This window comes from Peromyscus maniculatus, chromosome 5 (genome assembly GCF_049852395.1).
Source record: "Peromyscus maniculatus bairdii isolate BWxNUB_F1_BW_parent chromosome 5, HU_Pman_BW_mat_3.1, whole genome shotgun sequence".
Taxonomy (NCBI): domain Eukaryota; kingdom Metazoa; phylum Chordata; class Mammalia; order Rodentia; family Cricetidae; genus Peromyscus; species Peromyscus maniculatus.
The window spans coordinates 78,970,797-78,991,770 of NC_134856.1; the positions used below are offsets into that span (position 1 = coordinate 78,970,797).

The window sequence follows — 20,974 nt, forward strand, 5'->3', positions numbered from 1 at the left end:
CAAATAGCATTTCATTCTCTTAAAATTATTTTGCAAACTGAAAGAAAGTCTTATGCCAGAGATAGAAGTAAAATGAAAATTATCTACATGTGTGTATTTCCTTCTAATCTTGATTCATTTCATGTAATAATTTCTACATTTAAAGTAGAAAAATATATCACATGAATTGTCGTGTAAGCATACAGAACAACTTCTCTGAGATACAGGATTTAAAATCTTATAGACACTTAAGATGTTTATAGACCTTGCTAATGAAAACAAGAAATTGTCAGGATGTGGGAGGAAAGAAAGGGAACACTGAGCTGAAAGTCAGAAAAAAAAAAACTGGCAAATTCGGCATTCTTCACAAGCTTGAGTATAAATCTCATTGTCTTGATATCAAAGCAGTCATTCATCTCTATTACGTAGAAATATTTATAACCTAGTTTGATAGGATTTTATTCTTTCCTTGGACTTCAACCCAAAAGACTGGGAATTCCCAAAGAATAATGTAGCTTTAAATTATGTGTTAAGTCCCATGCTTTCAAAACCGTTTCTCCCACCTTGTCTCAAAGAGCATGAGATGACATTTTTGCCTTAGATGTCCACACTAAATATTCGGATGCATAGACTTTTCCATTTAATGATGTATTTTAGATATTTGTGTGTCTCAATACATTCATATTTCAAGACTTCTGAAAGTGACTTTGGGAGAAATGAGCTAATGTTCTTAACAATGTTGGTGGCCAAGAATTTCTTTTTTGTGTGTGAAATTTTAGATCTCATTGGACACAGCTGCTTCCTACTATAATAATCTTATGTTTACTCTATATACTTTTGCAATAAATGTAAATGGCTCAAAGATTTATTAGATCCTTCCCTTAACTTAGCTGGAATTTTTCCTATCTGTCAAGTAAGTGAGTTTCACATATATTCTTTGCAAGAAAACAAAACTCCTTATTAGAATGACAAGGAGACTAGTTGTATAGCCCCTAGCAAAACTATGTGACCTTGGAGAATGGCATCGAATTCTTTGAGCATAAGACATTTATATATGACCGGTTGTTGTTAAATTTCCTTCTGGCTTGAACATTATCATTTTGTTTTGTTGTTGTTGTTGTTTGTTTTTGAGACAAGCTCTCATGCAGCCCTGCATGAGCTCAAACCTATTGTGTAACCCAGGATGATCTTGAACTTCTGATCATTCTGCCTCTACTTCTGAAGTGCTGAGATTAGAGGCATGTGTCTCCCTGCTCAGTTTTACGTTGAGCTAGGGATTGAACCCAGGGCTTCATGCATACTAGGTAGGCAGTCTCTGAAATGAACACCATCCTCAACTCTAGAATACAAATTTAAACATAAATTTCCCTTGCAAGTGTCCTTTTTCCTTCATACTTTTATCATTTGAAGGCAGAGAGGGGATATACATTTAGAGTACAGGAAGAATGGATAAAACACTGCCACTTATCTGTGGCCTCCTACTAGATTGGAAAGTTCTACCCAGTTAGTTATAACTAACCTCTGCCTGTCAGTTCTTGGGGGAGGTGGGAACATTCAGGAGTGTGTGGTGTGGTTTCAGGTTTGCCGAGTAAGAACCTGCCCCTCCCTTGCATCTATTCAGTGGATGTATTAATTTGTTCAAACACAGGTCAGGTGATCACTGTCAGTGTAGCAGATATCATTGCAAATTACTCATTCAAGGATATTCTAAGAAAATTGGCAGGAGAAAAGCAGACTGATGTGGCTCCAGCTTCCTACGATGACAGCTACCTCGGTAAGAACCATGGCTCCAGATGTTTGTACTTTCTCAAAAGGCAAGCAAATTAAATGTATGTGAAATGTTTAGTCCTGACTTATGTGATGTCACCTGACATCTTTTGAAAGCTTTCTTTCTTATTATTTGAGTAGATCCTTACATTTTCTTTTTCATCACAACTTGTTTTTCCCCCCAGATATAATATATAACATACATGATTTGAGCTGCTATTTTGTAGGTTCTTTAACATGTTCTTATGAAAGATTGCTCGAAGAAGACATATGTAGTAGCAGGGCTTCTGCTCATGCTATGGGGCAACATGCTAGCAGCCCAGTCCAGTTTCAAGAAAATCAGAAAGAATCTTTCTAGATTCAAGACTGATCTCAAATCATATGATATGCAAACCACATGATATCCATTTACTATTACTGTTACCCACCTTTGGTGTGCAACCAATTTTGATTGCTCTGTGCATTGAAAAAATAAATTATGACTTTGTTTTGTTAATGCAAATAGAAACTTGCTTTTGAGCTCAATGACATCTGTGGGCCACAATCATGAAAGGAATTAAGAAGTAGCTCATGATTGTGATCCATGGCAAAACCTGAACACAAAGGATGTCTCATAGGAACTGTGCTTCATGGTGAGGAATTTGCAGCTTTTTAAAGGCAACAGATGCCACTCCCACTTAAAGGGGCTGATGAGCATGCTCTGAAGGCTGATCTAAGAATCTGACTTTTTTTTTGGTCATGTTTTTATTTAAGAACAGTGTGGCAGCTCTTCTTTATAACTGAGAATTAGTCTGAAAGTGTTCATATTGCTGTGATTACTTTTTCTGCTAAGTAAATCTGTAATTTTTTTAATTTGGAATAAAATACTACCATGGAGCACTTTCATTATTTTCTAAATATTAACACATTTCTTGTGTTAATTGTAAAATGCAATTCCTTTGTTTCTTTTCTTTAATATAGGATATTCAGTTGCTGCTGGAGAATTCACTGGGGACTCTCAGCAAGGTGAGAGACATCATTATACTTATGTCATTTTAAAAGCATGGAGGAATGCTAAATGACATAAGAAGTCTTATTGTAAATGGGATTGATTTTCTTTGCCATGCAAACATTTATATGATGGAATTTACATATCTGTGTGATAATATTTTATAGAAAATGCATACACATTGGCACAGCATTTTGTTTCAAAGATCTTCATAAGAATAATTCCAATCCCTATAAAATCTAAGTAAGCAATTAAAAATGAGGACAGCTGCCCAAGGTTATGAATGAAAACTATACAGATGGCTAAGTGACTTAGATATGAGCCACATTAGATAAGAGATCTGAGTGAGAAATCAAGATCTCTTTTCTCTCTAAAGGATAGCATCACATATCACAGATGTCCTTCTCCACTTGCCTCCAACCCAACATGCTAATGTTGTTTCCCTAGGAGAAGAAAAAATAATTTTATGATCTCTACAGGTGGATTCTTCACTTGGAATGTTTGGCCAGCAGGATTGGCCAAGGTCAATCAGCAATTGGTCCACAGATGAGCCTCATCATAATTGAACCCCTAAGGATGCACCTTTGTGGCAGTATAAAAGATGTTCCTATAGTAGCAGTTACCAAAACCTCTATGATGTTTAACTTTAAATCACACACAGACCTGCAAAGACAGGAGGATGCTCTAAAAGGCAGAGGTGTATGCTGTCTAGTACGCAAATTGCAACAGCTCAAAATGTGAATTTTGTTTTCTATTATCTGAAAAAATAAATAAATATAAATATAAAAATAAACCACAGGAAGAAAGCAACTGCAAACCCTGGTTTCCAGCTTGTGATCCTCTCCATCCCTCATTTACGAGGCACCATCTTTACCCTCTCCATCACTCATTTACAAAACACCATCATCTTTCCACTTGACTGCTAAATGGCTTTAAATATACTGGGAGCTGAAGAGATGACACAGTTGGTAAAGAATAACTCATGCAAGCATAAGAACCTGAGTTCAATCCTTAGAATCCATCTACCATAGATGACTTGTGCTTATAATTCCAGAGCTGGGGAGGGAGAAACAGGTAGATCTCTGTGGCTTACTAGCCAGCCAGGATAGTCAAAATAATTTCACAAGCCCCAAGTCCTAGCCATAGACCTTGTCTCAAAATACAATGTGGACATCTCCTGAGGGAAAAAAAAAACACCCAAGATTCTACTTTGGCTTTTTGGCATTTGCAAACATGTGCAACCCATACATATGAATACACATATACAAGCACATTAATTAATGTGGTTCCTCCTCTAAATGACTCTTCTTATCCCTAGAATTGGTTGCTGGGATTCCAAGAGGAGCACAGAACTTTGGATACGTGAGTACCAGGATACATTCCAGATCTGTGTGCACTGAAATGGTTTCCCCATGTAACTTTAAGTCATTTTAAATGTCCTTTATTAATGACTTTCTACTACAGTAGTGTGCTGTTTTCCTACTCAACCCAATAGTAAATAAATGCTAAGTAATTGTATTAGTTGCATGGTTTCTGGGGGTTCGTGTGAAAAAAAATGTTAGTGCATTTTTTTTTTGCAAAGAGTCATAATTATCCAAAACACAGAAAAAAATCCTTCTATATTTGTATTTATTTTCTCCTTGCACAAAAAGTGAACTTTTCTCCAAGTCCCTAACTCATTCCTCTACAAAGGTATTTGAAAATAAGTGCACATTCCAAAGTGTCAGGTTTGAGATGGGTAATATGTAAGCCCATCATAACTGGTTACCATGAAGTTAAAAGAAAGATACATAGAAAGAGACCACAAAAAAGGCATATGGGATGAGGGAGATAGCTCAGTCACTTAAATGCTTACTGTGGAAGCAAGAGGACCTAAATTTGATCATCAGATCCCATGTAAAAGAAGTCAGACATGATAATCCCAGCATTAGGGAGGTGGAGACAGGCTAACCCCTTTAGAACTTGCTGGCTAGTCTGCTTAGCTCAACTGGCAAGCATCAGGCCAAAGAGAGATCCTGTCTCAAAGAACTAAGTAGATGTCTCCCAAGGAATGGTGACCTCTGGCTTCCACATGCACATGTACACATGTTCAACTGCACCCACACAAACATATGCATGCAGCCATACAAGGATCTAAGATGGGTACAGTGGTGCTGTTATCAACCACTCAAGAGCTTCATAAGTCAGAAGAATTCTGAGTCTGAGGTCAGCCTAGACTACACAGGAAGTTCCAGGTCAACTTATGCTGTAAGTGAATCCCTGTGTCAAAAAATAAATTTAAATAAAGTACAGTCTAGACAACATGCAATTTGTAGGTTTGCGTTTGACTGAACAGAATTAAAGGTGACATTTTTCTATGTGTGTAGCATTAAAAAAAGCTTATTTTCCCAAAGAGCCATTTATTAGTCCTCATAATAGCATAAGCACAAGCATTTGTTTAGAACAAAATCGTGATCAGACAAATTAACTGACCATCATGCTAACTGTTGCCTGTATACTTGTTTTTAATTATTTATCCTTTTTAGAATCATAAGCATGTTCAATTACTTTTTTCTAAGATCATTCTTGACGGCTTACAATTTTGTAACTATTGCATATGGCTAACCAACTATTACACTTGGTAAGAATTGTAAATGATTTAAGCTTCAATTGTTTAAAACAGCTTCTCTGATTCTGTCAAATGATGTACTATCTCACTTTTGCAATTTCAGGTCTCTATCATTAATTCCACAGATATGACCTTCATTCAGAATTTTACTGGTGAACAGGTAAAGACTTTTTGGTTGTTGTTTTGAGACAGGGCCTCAATCAAACTATCTTGAAACTCACTGCATAGCCCAGGTTGGTCTTGAACTCATGGCAGTCTTCCTGCCACACCTTCCCCATCATTGGGATTACAGGTGTATACCATTATACCCAGCCTAAGGGAAAGACATTTTAATGCAAAATGGCTAATGTTCACATCATGTAGTCATTCATTCAGGAAATAATGAATGCTGGATACAATGGTGCACCTAGTCAATCCCAGCCCTCAAGCAGCTGTGTGTAGAAGAAGCAGAATGGGGAAGTTGATTCAGCTTCAGATAGTGATTAATGATTTGAAGAAAATGAAACAGAATTAGATAGTATGGTGGGGATAGTCCAAAGGCTGGAGGCCTCTACAGCAGAATGTCTAACACAAAGCCAGTGGCAGAGGATGTGAAGGCTTTCACACAGGAACTAGCTGGGCAAATCTGAGGCTTCTGAGGGCTGCAATGGCTACAAGGAAGCAAGAAATAAGTCAGAACTGAGGGTTCTGGTGAAAGGTGTGACACCTCCTATAAGCTCTAGTCTAGAATCTTCTAGTTTTAAGGGTTTTGCCACACCCACTTATGAAATTATGAAATTTCAATGCACACTGTGAAGCTGACACTAACAACCTGCATTGAGCTTATTTTATCTCTTTGTGGTGCTGAGGATAAAACACAGGTCCTTGCACACATTACCTATGTGCTCTACCCTGAGCTAACCCTTAGCCCTTATTTGCTTTTGATAGTCTCACTATGTAACTCAAAATCCCCTCTCCTCTTCACCTCATATACTAGGACTATACGCATGAACCGCCATGCCCAGCATGAGCTCTGGATTTTCAAGGTGTAATAAGGGCAAGCCCACCAGGGAACTGCTTATTAGCAGGGAAAGGACTCCATATTCTATCAGAATAACCCCTTGACCACTATATAATATGTTTATGACAAAGACTTAATTGAAGTCATGGAAGGAATAACCCAGGGTCTTTTTCAAAAGAAAGAATTGTTTATTATTTTAATTTTTTCTTATATTTGACCACATTCCTTCTCTTCCTTCAAGTACTCCCAAGCCCTCCCTATGCACCGAGCCTCATGATCTCTCTCTCTCTCTCTCTCTCTCTCTCTCTCTCTCAAAAAAAAAAAGGAAAAGAAAATCAAAACAAAACACATATACACACATGAAACAAAACCAATAAGACCAAGGTCTTATGAGGTGGCTAAGTAATTACTAGTGATAAATGGCACCCTCAGGTAGAGCTGGCATTGAATACTGGGAATAGCAGAGAGGCCATTTGGAAGTTCTTGGAAGTCCTCAATAAAGGCTCCTGTCAATGGTGTATTTGAGTAGGTATGTGTGCACATTGCACACATTAGCTATGTGCTCTACCCTGAGCTTACTCTTAGCCCTTATTTGTGTGTATGTGTGTGTTGGAAGGGTGCTAAAGAGAGCAAATCAAATGCTTCCTTTTGCATCCAGAAATTCCTTGCAAGAAACTTAAATATGAAGAAATTCAAGTTGGTTTTCTCTCTTCTCCATGTGTATTATCAAGAACTTCAGGAAGGAAAGAATCGCAAGATGTGTTTAGTATTTAGGATTCATAGCTTCCCTCATTGCAAGCCAATAAGCCAAGTTTCTATAGCACAACAGACTGTAAATCTCAAAAGCAAAAAGCCACCAGATGATGAGACTGCAGAACAATCTCATTCCATTGCAGATGGTGTTCAATGTACACCAAGGGTGAGCTCTCAAAACCTCCTTCCTTGTGACAGTAGACTGGCTGCTCCCAGGTCCTACCCTATTGGCCACAGTGGGTGAACCTGGCTTCTTCTCTTCCTTACTACACACTAAGCCTTCCTCTGAGCCTCAACTTTATATACAGTCCTGAAACACTGTTGTTTTAGGTTCCTTCCTTGAAGAAACCAGGCATTTATCTCTATAGCCTGTTCTAAGCTGAGCCACTCTTGTGAGGAGTTCAATGGCCTAATACAGAATGCTACCACCTTTCCAACCAAAGATGGTCTGAGTCCTAGGTTTCTCTGGGTATTGTGACCTGATGAAAATTTTCAGGTTTTTCTTTTTTAGCACTGAAGATAACTCTGCCTTATAGATGAGCCATCTCCAGAGAATCAATTAGCAAGTTTCTTAAATGGGCAGAAAGGGCCTTTCATATCTTGCTGTCAAAATTTGAGGGTCCAGGTACCCATTGTGATGAAATTTTCAACAAGTTATTTTATACCTCTCCTAGAACTTTGTTGGGTGGTAGGTATAAATGAGGCTGGGGTGATAATGAAGTAAATGGGTTGGTAAGTTTTGAGCAGTTCTTCTGGAGGGATTTTGTGTCACAATGGAGTGTATTCTGGTCCACACATTGCTCAGGCACTGCAGGAAGGAGAAAGCTCAAAACAGACTGAAGTCTGCCTTCCATGGAGCATAGTTTCTAGTGGGCTGTATTTCGATTGAATTAGTGGATGGTGGGAGGATAAGTCACCAAAAATATCAGATCACAGACTAAAGAAATGAAAGTGGGGTACAGTGTTTGGTCAGATGCTTGTGATGTGAGCATGAGCATCTGGTTTTCTGTCTCTGGTACCCATTGTGGGAGGGGCAGGCACAGTGGTGAATATGTGTAACCCCGCTGCTGAGGAACAAGAGAAAAGAAAATGCTGCCAAGACAGGCTAGACTAATTAGTAAACTCCAGGTTTGGGAAGAGTCTCTGTCTCAAAAAAAAAATATGGTAGAGAACAGATGAGGAAAAAACCCAAATATTGACCTCTGACTTCACCACATGTGCACACACAGGCACCTGCACACACCCATGAACATGTAGACAAACACATACACACACACACACACACACACACACACACACACACACACACACACAGAGAGAGAGAGAGAGAGAGAGAGAGAGAGAGAGAGAGAGAGAGAGAGAGAGAGAGACAACATTGGTAAGATGAAATGATGAGACAGAATGAATGAATTATAGAACTATTTAAAAGCAATTCTGAGGGAAAACTGTGGGAGATTATTTTATAGCATTTACACTCACTGAAAAGATTTGAGTCTTATTAAATATGATCTTACTATAATTTATGAATTGTAGATTTCCTTAAAATTAAAATAATTTTTTGATTTAATACTATAGAGGCCAAACTAGATAGCATAATTCCTGCTTAGTTTTTCTGTCATTGTACTTATGAGTACCATATGTTCTGTAGTCAAAAGATTTCTTGTGTTCTGCCTAGTCCACAGTCTGGACAAATCTCTCTCACACACAGTCCCACAGCTGCTTATAATGATCACTCAGAGGCTTAATATTAATTACAAACTGTATTTCCTATGGCTAATAATTTTTGCTAGCTAGCTCTTTCAACTTAAATTAACACATTTCTATGAATGTGGCCATGGCATTACCCATCTGTTTGCACGTTGCTCCTTGGGCGTCAGGCTGGCATCTCCTCTGCCTCTGCCTTTCTGCTTCCTGTCTCTCTTGGATTTCCTGCCTGGCTCACCATAGGCCAGAGCAGCTTCTTTGTTAACCAATCATAACAACACATATTCACAAAGACATACCACAGCACTTCCTCTATTCTGTCTAATCAAAAAGGAAGGTTTTAACTTTAACATAGTAAAATTACATATAATAGAACAGTTATCAAGCAAGAATTATAGTTACAATATCTAGTCTATTTGTATTTGGCAAAATTAGAGAAAATATTTTATCATCTATCCTATATTTGTGAGTCTAAAGTTTCATATCTGATTTAGCTTTTATCATAACCAAGGAAAATTATAACTATCTAGTCTTCAACTACATCAAATACCCCAGAAGAATATAATATTATCTAAGTAAACAGGAAGTGCATTGTAAGCAACTTCCAAAGTTATAGAAATGACAGAGACATCTGGCTGCCTGGACAGTCACCCAAAGTTCCTCTGCAATGTTGGGTTATCCATCTTCAGACTATAGGCCTAGAGTCTCTGGTACACTTTTTTTTAAAAATTATAAATGCTTAGCCAATAGCTCAGGCTTATTACTAACTAGCTTTTACATTTTAAGTTAATCCATATTCCTTATTTATGCTCTGCTACATGGCAGTACCTTTATTAGCAAGGCATGTTCATCTCCTGCTCCCTCTGCATCTGGCTGGTAACTCCTGATTCTAACCTTCTCCTTCCCAGCATTCTCAATTTGGCTTTCCTGCCTAACTTTATCCTGTTCAGCTACTGACAAGTCATATTCTTTATTAACCAATCATAGCAATACATATTCAGTGTACAGAAAGACATCCCGCAGCAATGTTCATTGAGTCTGCCATGCGGAATCTCAGAGCCAGACAGTGTCACATCTGAAAATACCCGAAAATTCTTCCACATATGGTAGAATTGAGTTGATTCTGTGGGGTTCAAGATAGCTGAACCAAGTTAAAGCACTAGATACCACAGGAAGACGCTCCTAACAGTTGTATCCCCCAATTGAATGGGCCTAATGTATCCAGAGGGTGTGCAAGCAGATGTCAGGGTTATTGTGGAAGGAATTATTCATTAGGTCAGAGGTTAGACTAAATGACTTGAACACTTGGAACAGGTTCAAGGGTCTATGAATGTAAATGGAAAAAATGTAGCACAGTGAAAGTCATTTCTCATGAATAATTAAGAGGTGACCATAAGCATGGCTTCCTGAACACAAAAATTATTATTGTATTGCAGATGGCATCTTATTTCGGATATACAGTGGTGGTATCAGATGTTAACAATGATGGGTAAGTTTATGAGAACTTCCTCCCTGATGTATGTTATGTGCATACATGAAAGATGTTATATATTTCTTTCACCGAACACAGCCTTCTGTACTTCCTGAATAAGATAGAGGCCCTCTTGTTTTAACATTTGGTTCAGGGCAAGAGGATGCATCTAATAAAGAACCCTGTCATCTTATTTTATGTCTTGCTGAGATTTTCCACATCTGCCACTTCTAAAAAGAGGACAATTTTGTTTGGTTTTACCCTGATGTTATTCAACAAATAGCCATTGACCATTCAAATACAACAGCCAGTTAGAAGCTTGCTTATCTATTTCTCTTTGTGCCTAGAGGTTCTCCCTCCATGTGATATGATCATAAAGCACTTTACACACTGATGAGTTTTTCCTCTTTATATTGCTCTAACTAACATATCAGTAAATTCCATAGAGAACATGAAATAATTTTATTTTTCAAATTGTAGCAACAAATTAGAGTTGAGCTTGAACTAAACTCCACTACAGAATTGTGCTTATATGAAAGCAATTGTATCAAAAGTAAATGATTCCACCCCCCTATGTTTTATCAAAGCATTTGAGAGATAATTTGGCAATATATTAAGAAAATCTCAGCCAAGTGTGGCGGTGAGTGTGTTTCTGTAACATAAGCCTTTCAGAAACTGAAGCAGGGGCACTGTGAGTTCAAGTATACACTAGAGTATATATGATAGACAAGAGTATATAGCAAGGGAAAGAGGGCACAGGGGAAGGAGGAAGGGGGAGGAAGGGAGGGAGGGAGGGAGGGAGGGAGGGAGGGGAGGAGGGAGGGAGGGAGGGAAGGAGGGAGAGAGGAAATCTTTAAGTTGAGATGTAGTGCTCACCCATGTAACAAACGTGGTTGGAGAATCTCGTATGGAAAGCATCCTCCTCAGGCACCCAAAGCATGGTACAAGGTGAGTGAGGCAGATGACCCTCTGCTCTCCCAGAGATGGCATGTTTTTGTGTACAGCAAGTATCTGGAGAATCCTTACTGCATTCCAGAACCAATCATTTTAGATAGATCCTTAATAGGTTACTTCTCTCTCACATTTACAACACTGGAAATATACTTTATATATCATGGTGTGGCATATGATTGGAGAACAGAGTACTTTCTGTACGTACTGGAAAAAAACATACATTGGTTGTCCACTGTGCATGGGCTGAGTGCCACACTACCATGAAAGTTATGTTAGAGCTAGGGATGTAGAAGTTACATCCCCAAATTAATAAGTCAAGTAAGGAGTGTGTCAGATGCTGGTATGTTCTATGCAGAAATTGAGCTGGAAGTGAAGAAGATGTCTTCAGTAGACAAGTGAATAAATAAGCTATGGTAAAGGTAAACCTAGAGAATAAGGCTTTATTCAGCATTAAATGATGTGAGCTGTTAAAAAAAAAAAAAGACATGGGAAAAACTTGAACTCACAAAACTAAGTGAAAGAAGCCAACCAGGAAAAGATATTACTGTATATTGCAATGGTTATTCTGAAAAGGCAAACTGTGCAAACTGTAAAAACTTCAGTTCTTGCTCAAGATCCTAGGTTGGAGGAAGGAATGGATGAGCAGAGCACAGAGGACTTATCAGCAGCATGACCATATAAAATACAGTCATTGCATATTTGCTAAATCCCGTGAAGTTAAGAGCAGCAGCCCTGAGCTCCAGGTAAACTAGGAACTTGGATAATTATTTCTGAATGTTGGTTTACTGTTCAATAAATGTTCCACTATGATAGGAAACACAGAGGCAGAGAAAACAACCTGTCAGAGGGCAACGCAGACCTCTGCACTTTCTGCAATAATTTCCTTTGAATCTAAAACTGATCCATATGATGAATTCTACTGACTCTAATTCATAGAGGAAAACAGAGAAGAAATATTGGGAGGGATGCTATTTCTTTTTTTTTAAATTTTTTTTAATGATTCATTGATTTTTTTTATTTTATGTCCATTGATGTTTTGCCTGCATGTCTATCTGTATGAGGGTGTCCTATCCCCTAGAATTGTATTTACAGACAGATGGGTACTGGGATTTGAACCCTGGTCCTTTGGAAGAGCAGCCAATGTTCTTAACCACTGAGCCATCTCTCCAGCCCTGAGGGATGCTATTTCAAAGTGAACCCATGGCAAAGGTCTGTGTGAGAAGATAACAGCAAGATAGGGCTGTAGCATGAGAACAACAGCAAAAACAAAAAACGGCTTAAGTAGAACTTAAGTAGAAGAGTGTTCCCTGCCAAATGGGAAGAATACAAATTCACAGAGGTGAGAGTTTCTGGAATATTCTAGAAACAGCAAAGGGGCTTGATGAATGTTGAGAACTTGGACAATGAAAGGTGTAGATCCTGCTGCATTTAATAGATACAGCCAGATAACATCACAGGGAGATGAAAAGGAATCTGCCTCAAAGGGAGGCATTATCCTGTGAACTACAGGGGATTCAAAAGGAGAAACATCCATTCTCACAGGTGCACTCTGCCTGTCTGGTTCATGTCCAGAGAAGGAAGGACAGTGGTTTGGAAGCAGAAGCAGTGGCATATGGATGTATTTTGAAGGATTTGCTGAGTGCTGATTTTATCCTCCAAGCAGTTCATTTTAAAATGAAATAACATTCACCTCCAATTGTCTTAGTTACAAATAGAAAGATACTTTGAGGGCCACCAGTCAAGCTTCCCAACTTGATGGACTATAATTGTTAGGAAACCCTCTTAGAATTTTAGGAAGAGGCTAGATAAAGAAAACCAGGAAACCCAAGCATGGCGTGGAGTCCAGAGTCAGTGAGCCCGCTCTGTACTGACCGCAGTTCCATGGAGACCGATCAGATGTGCATAGCCATATTTCTCTCCTGGGCATGTATCTGACCACAAAGGCTGTCGCCTTATGTACTGGTGGCATTCCATCAGGCCCACCCCCTCTCCAACAGCCTTTTCACAGGCCACTTGCATTTATAATCCTGTGACTTTTCTCAGAGTTCACATGTGTTCTGGAGGAATCTCCTTCCTGAAATATCCTCAATTTAAATGACAGCAAAACTTTGTGGCAATATCTACAATATACATTTTTTTGCCATGTCAAAGAGAAAATGCTTGTAAAAATGGGCTTCAGTGGGTCCTTGCTGATCAAAACAACTTGCTAATTACAAACTCAAGTAATTGTTAAAGTGGGAAATCTTGGCCTTCACTGGTGGTTTTCAAAATTGCTGTGCATTCTAGTTCTTTTTTAGCTAAATATTTTTTTAGATTAATAATGTTTTGTACTCTACTACAGAATGGATTAATGAAGCCTGTACTTTCTCCCAGATAAAGGGACCACAGACTTTTAGTGTGCTGATAATTTGCTGTTTTTAATTATTGGGGTACTGTTAAATTCAAGGTCCTATCATAAATAAATGTATTCTGAAAGCAAATAGGATTGATCAAAGGCAGATCCATGATAGAGCTGGATAACTCAAGTGAAATTGGAGATCACAATGGTGGTAGTTTACATAGTTCATTCAGAAAGCTAAGAAAATCACTTAGCTAGGTGATGACTCATGTTTAGAAAGGCCACACCCCTTTAACACATACATATTCTGTCTCTGTCTTTATGTTCTGTCTGTCTCTGTCTCTCTGTCTCTCTGCCTCTCTCTCTCTCTCTCTCTCTCTCTCTCTCTCTCTCTCTCTCTCTCTCTCTCTCTCTCTCTCTCTCTCTCTCTCTCTGATGAACCAGAACTTTTCCACACCAAAAGATTATTAGGTACCCTTGTGTGTGAGACTGGCTAATGAAGATTGCTTGGCAACATGCATGTTTATCTGATGTACAACAAAATCAAGGTTCTTACCAAAATCTAAACATCAGGAAGGAAAACTAGATGATATTATGCAAGGTGACAAGGTAATGATTGATGTTGATTTTCCCATAAGCATTTATGTAATGTATTTTTTTTTTTTGAGATAAATTTTTGCCATGTTTCCAGGCTGGCCTTGAACCCATGATCCTTCTATCTCAGGCTCCCTCATTCTGGGCTTACAAATATTCATCACCACATTTTAATATTCTTATTTAGGAAAAAAATCTACCAGTATTATAAATGGATTCCAAGCATTTAGACCACACAATTGTGCACGTGCTGATTGATGGGGGGTGTTACCAAGTCTGTCATGGTTTGAAATGATGGTATACACAGACTGGCAGAATTAACCTCAGTGTTTGTATGAACTCATCTATGTATACTCCCTTAGGAATTTTTGGAATAGAAAATGGAGTTAGTAATTTTTATTGTATTTCTAGATAAGAGAATCTGTTTTAATTTTTCATTATGGTAATTAAACTGTGTAGTATTAGTTATCGTTTTCAGAAACTCATAGAATTAAAATTGAAGCTATGAACACATTTCCACACTCATTGTTTATAGCTTGAATAGGACCAAAGGAGACACATTTCCACAGACTTTAGCCATCAGTGAAACTGACGACAACTTGAAGAGAAACTTTTTGAAAGGAAGTAGCTCCGAGCAACTTTAATTTTGAGCTAGATTCGGTCCACAAGTTTTTCCATTCACATAGGAGAAATGGTTATGAGTAAATTACGTAGAAAATCAAGAAAACCAAAATATAAAAAGGTTATGAGTTAAGTTCATTTCACTAACATAGTTAGCTAAATTACCTTTGTTAGTGCCTATCACAAACCAATTAGGTTGCCTAAATATTAACTCTGCAGCCCACTGTTCTTGATTCCTTTACTAAGTAAATCACTATGAATAGTAATGATAGGCATTAGCAGGCAAATTTTACTCGGGGAGAAAAAGATAGGGAGTTCCTATTATTAAATTAGTGTAATATTACTTGTCTACAGGAAATAAACTCTGATTCTTCATAGTTAATGTTCTCATTGATGGATTCTCTCACACTTTATCACAAACTGTTTGTAATGTCCTGCTCCACATGTCGTGTGAAGAGTGAGATGTTAACTCTTTCATTATACTAGGTCATCAGAGTTGAGTTAGACATAAATGGGAAAGAAAAATGAAACCTATATGCTTCACAGAGATGTTTAAGTAGACCATGGTTAAACTTACGGCCTTTCAGATAAAATGAAGTTGATGCCTGTATCCCATATCCTTTCCAGAAGAAGTTAAATCTCACTCATACCACCACCAAATGAAATAGTTTAAGTGAAAACACATAATTAACGTGATTTATTCATAATTATCTTATTAAAAACATTAGAACATATTTAAAAATCTTTCTATACATATTCTTTTGGAATGTTCTCCAGCCTATCATACATCATTACTGATCAGATGGTCAACAAAAGTCGTCTATGCTAATAAATACTTAAAATTTTTGAACTTGAATTGGACACAAACAAGAAAAGGATTTACCCACATATGGTGGCATACTCTTATAATTATAGCACTCCAATGATGAGGCAGGAGGATCATGAGGTTCAAGGCCAGTGCTGGTTATATGGAAAGACCTTATATTTAAAAACACACATAGTCTACTACCTATAGTCCATAATACCAAAGGCATTAGCCAGCTGGGGATATAGCTCAGGTAGTAGAGTGCTGAGCTAGTGTACAGGAAGCTCTGGGTTAGAGCACCACACAAAACCAGGCATGGTAGCATATGCCTGTAATCCTAGCAGTTGGGAAGTGGAAGCAGAAAAATCTGAAGTTTAAGGTTGTCTTGGCTATATAACAAATTCAAGACCAGCTTGGACCCTATCCAAAAAATAAATACATTTGCATCATACCCTAGTACACACAAACGAACAACATACCCGCATACACGCATACACACTCCTTCCTCCTCAGTGTGTATAATGCATTTACTCTGTTTTCTATTATTACATTCTGTTTTATTTAAAACTGTTCCTGGAGACCCATTCAGTCAATTTCATAATCCTCTAATGGGTTGCAAATCAAGATTTTAAAACATTAGCCTAAACAATCATATGAACTATGATTAAATGGCACCATGAGTAGAAGATAATATTTATAGCAAGTGAAAAATAGTCTATGAAGTGCATTGTGATAACTGAATCTGAGCTGGTAATTGTCTCTTAATTCTATGAGGACATACATATAAACTAAGAATATTTAGAGTATTTTTACAGACTTATAACTTAAGCATCCAGGGAAATATATTTCTAAGAAGATAAATCAATGCTATCACATTACTTTGGAATTCAAACATTCCATCAGTGCTCCAGTCCCTCATGATCATAGTGCTAGTCATTTCCCACTTCTAGGACCCAGTGTTTGCAAGAAGAAATGTATTGAGCCAATTGTGTCAACCTTTGTTATAGTCACACCCTCAGGAACCAATTAGATGGCTTCGTTCCTTCTTTCTGGAATAAGAAATTGTTTCTGTTAGTCTCTGTGATGCAGAATACTAACTTTGTCGGTCTTACTTTGAGGCTGTGACACTCACAGCTAGATGATTAGACAAATGCATCTTCACATTTGACATGACAGTCATAGAACCAGCCAGGGCACCCTGGTACAAGACTAGGAGCTGGGAGTATGGATCCCTGTTCCAGATGGGGCACAACAAGAGGAAAAATGATGTTTTTAGCCTGGCTTTTTTTTTTGACATGTATTTGGAACATTTTAAGTTGGGTGTGAGCATGAAATCCCAGCACTCAGGAGGCTAAGCAGGAAGATTGTGAGTTTCAGGCCAACTTGGGTGACATAGTTAGACCCTGCCTAAGAGAAGAAAGAATGAAAGGGATGAAAGGAAAAAGATGGGATGGAAGGAAGTCAGGAGGGAGAGAGAAAAATTTAAGTTTAGGAATCCTTCTTAGGTTTTGGAATCTAAAACAAAAATAACAGCCAGTCCTGAACTACATCCCTCCATCTCCACTTCCTTCTCACAGTGCAGGCAGCTGGAAGTTCCTCCCAGTGCTTTCCAGTGTGTTGTGTCTACTACTGTGGGTAGCCTGCTCTCAAAGCATCTCTAGGCTCCAACCATTCTAGAGTTACTTCCTACTTGTTTGTGGCTCTTGCAGAATGAGAAAGAAGGAAACAAACTTTGCTTTTGGGACATGAATTCTTTCTATTTACATTGGTGGAAAAGCACTGGGTATTCTCCTTTCCATGTAGCCCAAGTCCTCCATAACACCTGCCATTTGTTAAATACTACTGTACAGTGGGTATCAGGGTGAGCAAGAGGGAGCAGGGAGAGATGCCTTCAATGGTATTCAGTGAAGTAGTCTATTTCTATATTGTCCACATTTAACAAATGCAGCTCTCTTCACCATGCTACACATGCTTACTGCAGTGGTAGGTCTAAATCTACATCAATATTATTCCCAAATGCCCCTTTTTCTCATTTCATCTAGATTCAACTTACTTCTTCAATTGCCTTTCTTTTTCTTTTTTTTTTCTTTTTGGTTTTACAAGACAAGAAGACAGGGTTTCTCTGTGTAACCCTGGCTGTCCTGGAACTCTTCTCTGTAAGCTAGGCTGGCCTCAAACTCATAGAGATCCACCTGCCTCTGTCTCCCAAGTGCTGAGATTAAAGGTGTGTGCCACCATTGCCTGACTCTTTGATTGCCTTTCTTTTCACTAGTATTAATATATTTCCTGCTTGGATTTATAGGAGAATGGATGGGGAAGTACAACATTGGCACATCCCCCCTCCCCCCTCCTCTTTCCCCTGCTCTTAACATTGTGTATCAGTATAGTGCAGTTTTTTCTCAAAGGAGGAAGCATCCTGAGAGCTGAAAAGCACAGTTCACAGGGAGATTCACTCTGTTTTATAAGGTTCTGTGGTTCTTGCCATGTCTGTGTCTACATGTATCCATCATTGTGGTGTCACCCACAGGCTACATTACAGTGTCACTACCATACAAATTCCACGCACCTCTTTCTTACCCATTTCACCTACCTTAACCCTGCAATCACTATTCTTCCTAGTTTCCACGGTTTGGGCTTTCCCTGAATTACGCAGCATTTCATCTTCTCATATCGGCTTCTTTCAGTCAGTAATAGGTGCCATTTCCTCCATATCTTCCCATGGTTTTGTACCCATTCCTTTTCATTGCTGAAGAGTATTCCACCAGATGATGTGACACGGTTTTTGAGGGCATCTTGGTTGTTTCCAAGCTTTAGTAGTTATGCTGCAAATATCCACATGCAGATTTTCAGGTGGGCGTTAAGTATCAAGTTCACTTGGGAAACTGAAAAGGACTACAAATGTGAGATCATATGTGATAATCCTGTGTGTAACTTTGTAAGGACCTGCTAGATTGCTTCAGAGTGGCTGTATTGATTTGCATATTGCCAGAGCCACACTAATTTTTGGTGCTAGCAGCATTTGGAGTTCAGCTGTTCCAAGCGATTACAGTAGCACCTCATTATTTAGATTTTTAAGTCCTAGCAATGTGACATTGAACATCTTCTTGTATGCTTGTATCTTCTTTAAGGAGGTCTCTAATCAGATATTTTGCCCAATTTTAATAGGTTTCAACTGGCTTACATTTCTTACTATATATTATATAAATACAGCACAATTATAAAATAACCTATGGTGTTCTATAATATTACAAACAACACTAGAATATATAACATTGGTATACATGATTATTTTTCAATTTTTGAATTCGAAGAATGGCTTATACATTTTATCTTTCCAGTTGAATGGGCTAGAATACTCAAACGGAGCTCGCCTCAGCCACTTAATGTTCTCTGACTACTCATTGGTACCTGTCTTGGGTCTCAACATTGGAATGCTTACTTCTAGACCCACCAGTAGATTCCTACATGTGGTCAATGTCCCTTCATTCCTCCCAAGCTCCAGCCTCTCCTCTGTCTGTAACCACAGCACTAATTTGGATCCTAATTTTATTTTTTTTCAAGCTGCTTTGTTTGTAGTCATATGAGTGATAAGTTGAAAGTATACCTTTTCCAAGTTTTGAGTTGACCCAATATTCAACACTGTGTTCTTTAAATTATTAACTATAGTCTTAAACCTAGCAGGTGTACATGATATACCTTTTTTTGGTTTATTATGTTTTTATTATTTAAAATAATTTTTAAATTTAAATATATTTTGATCATGTTATTTCCCCTCCTTCAAGTATTTCCAGATCCTTTGCCCCCCAACACCTACCCTACTTTATGTTCTTTCTCAAAAAGAAAAACAATACATCAAAACTCCCCAAAACCAACAAAACAAAATGAAACCACATCCAAAATGAAAACAAAACAAAATGAACAAGCAAACAAACAAAAAACCCACCAAACTGTAACCAGATAAAAGCACACAAATAACATAGAGTTCATTATATGTTGGTCAACTATATGAGGCCTGTCCTAGAGTGCTTGATATACCCAGTGTCACTCTATTAAAGGAAACTGTTTCAACTTCTTCCAGCAAGCACAATTCAGTTGTTAACCTTTACCCTAGTAGCTAGATTTTCATTCATTCATTCATTTAAAAAAAGATAAAAACTATCATATTGAAGTTGGACAAGATAAACCAACAGAAGGAAAAGAGCCCTGAAAAATGGATAGTAGGCTGCTACGGTAAGGAAGCTCCAAATTCATGGAGAGGTCAGGACAATGAGGTTAGTATAGTGTGTCATTCATACCACTGTGAGTTTCTGGAAAGATTTTGGCTCAAAAACTAGACATGGTAGCACACTTCTATAACTCCAGCATTTAGGAGGCTGAGACTGAACAATCATGAGTTCAAGGCCAGGCTCAGCTACATAGGAGATCAAAAAGAAAAAATAGAAGGAGAGGAGGGAATAATGGAAGGAGAGACAAAGAGAGAGATAAAGGAAGAAAGGAAGAGAGAGAAGGAAGAGAGGGAAGGGGAAGAGAGAAAAAGAGGGAAGAGTAAAAAAGGGAAAAGAGGAGAAAGAATAAAGTATCTGACCTTCAATGACTTTCCACTCCATTCTTTACTTTTTAAAATTATATTATAAATATGTCATATATTAATATCCCTTTCATATATTTATACTAACATATCAAAGCATTGATCTTATCATATCATATATAATGTACTTGCTGTATTAATAGTTTGCTATTAGTAGGAATATCATAACAATATATAGTTAAGTCATGTGAATGAAAGTATTCAGGTAATTAGGTAATTTGGCAAACCTCAGTGTTGATCTGCATAGAGTCAAACGCAGATTTGTATTTTCATACTATTGTATCTGCCCAGATAGGCTTGTCTGCAGACATGCTTTAGCAGGAATCATTAGTAGAGGTCAAAGTATGCATTTTGGTTAGTAGGAACTTCCTTAATTTTTTTGAAAATAAAAATCAAATATTTTAGAAGTCTCCTGACAAAATAGAATATCCCCTGTTCCATCCCTTCTGTAGTGTCTACCTCTGTGAAGAAGATGCCTCTAGCCACATTTATTTCTTATTCATACAGTAGTTATAAATCATCTCTAAATCCTTTAAAAAAATCTTTTATTAGTTTCTAGCTATGACATACACCGAATGACTGCATATCTCATTAGGAATAAAAATTTGTGTTCCAGCCAGCATTAACTAATTCTCTGGCCTCTTTTATTTAACCAAAGGAAGGACAGGACAAAAATTATTTGAAATCTTGTTACTTCAAGAAGTCAGGGTCAGCTAAATAAATTATAGACAAACTCTATGTTCTTAAAAACTAAAACCTGCTCAGGTCTGTTTGATATGTTTTCCATGTGTGACTAAAGTTTCT

General features: G+C 37.8%; 1 protein-coding gene across 3 annotated transcripts in view; it reads left to right on the forward strand.

The window, feature by feature from the left end:
• Itga8 (integrin subunit alpha 8) overlaps window positions 1-20,974 on the forward strand; it is a 176,845-nt gene that overhangs the window by 42,822 nt on the left and 113,049 nt on the right. For all 3 annotated transcript variants that reach the window (XR_013051452.1, XM_006985924.4, XM_076572704.1), the window contains exons 7-11: window positions 1,628-1,753; window positions 2,707-2,751; window positions 4,053-4,096; window positions 5,446-5,502; window positions 10,236-10,288. Coding sequence is in view for 2 of the 3 variants with exons in the window: in XM_006985924.4 (XP_006985986.2) it covers window positions 1,628-1,753; window positions 2,707-2,751; window positions 4,053-4,096; window positions 5,446-5,502; window positions 10,236-10,288 (325 nt within the window). In the remaining variant the exon portion in view is untranslated. The remainder of the gene's footprint in view (window positions 1-1,627; window positions 1,754-2,706; window positions 2,752-4,052; window positions 4,097-5,445; window positions 5,503-10,235; window positions 10,289-20,974) is intronic.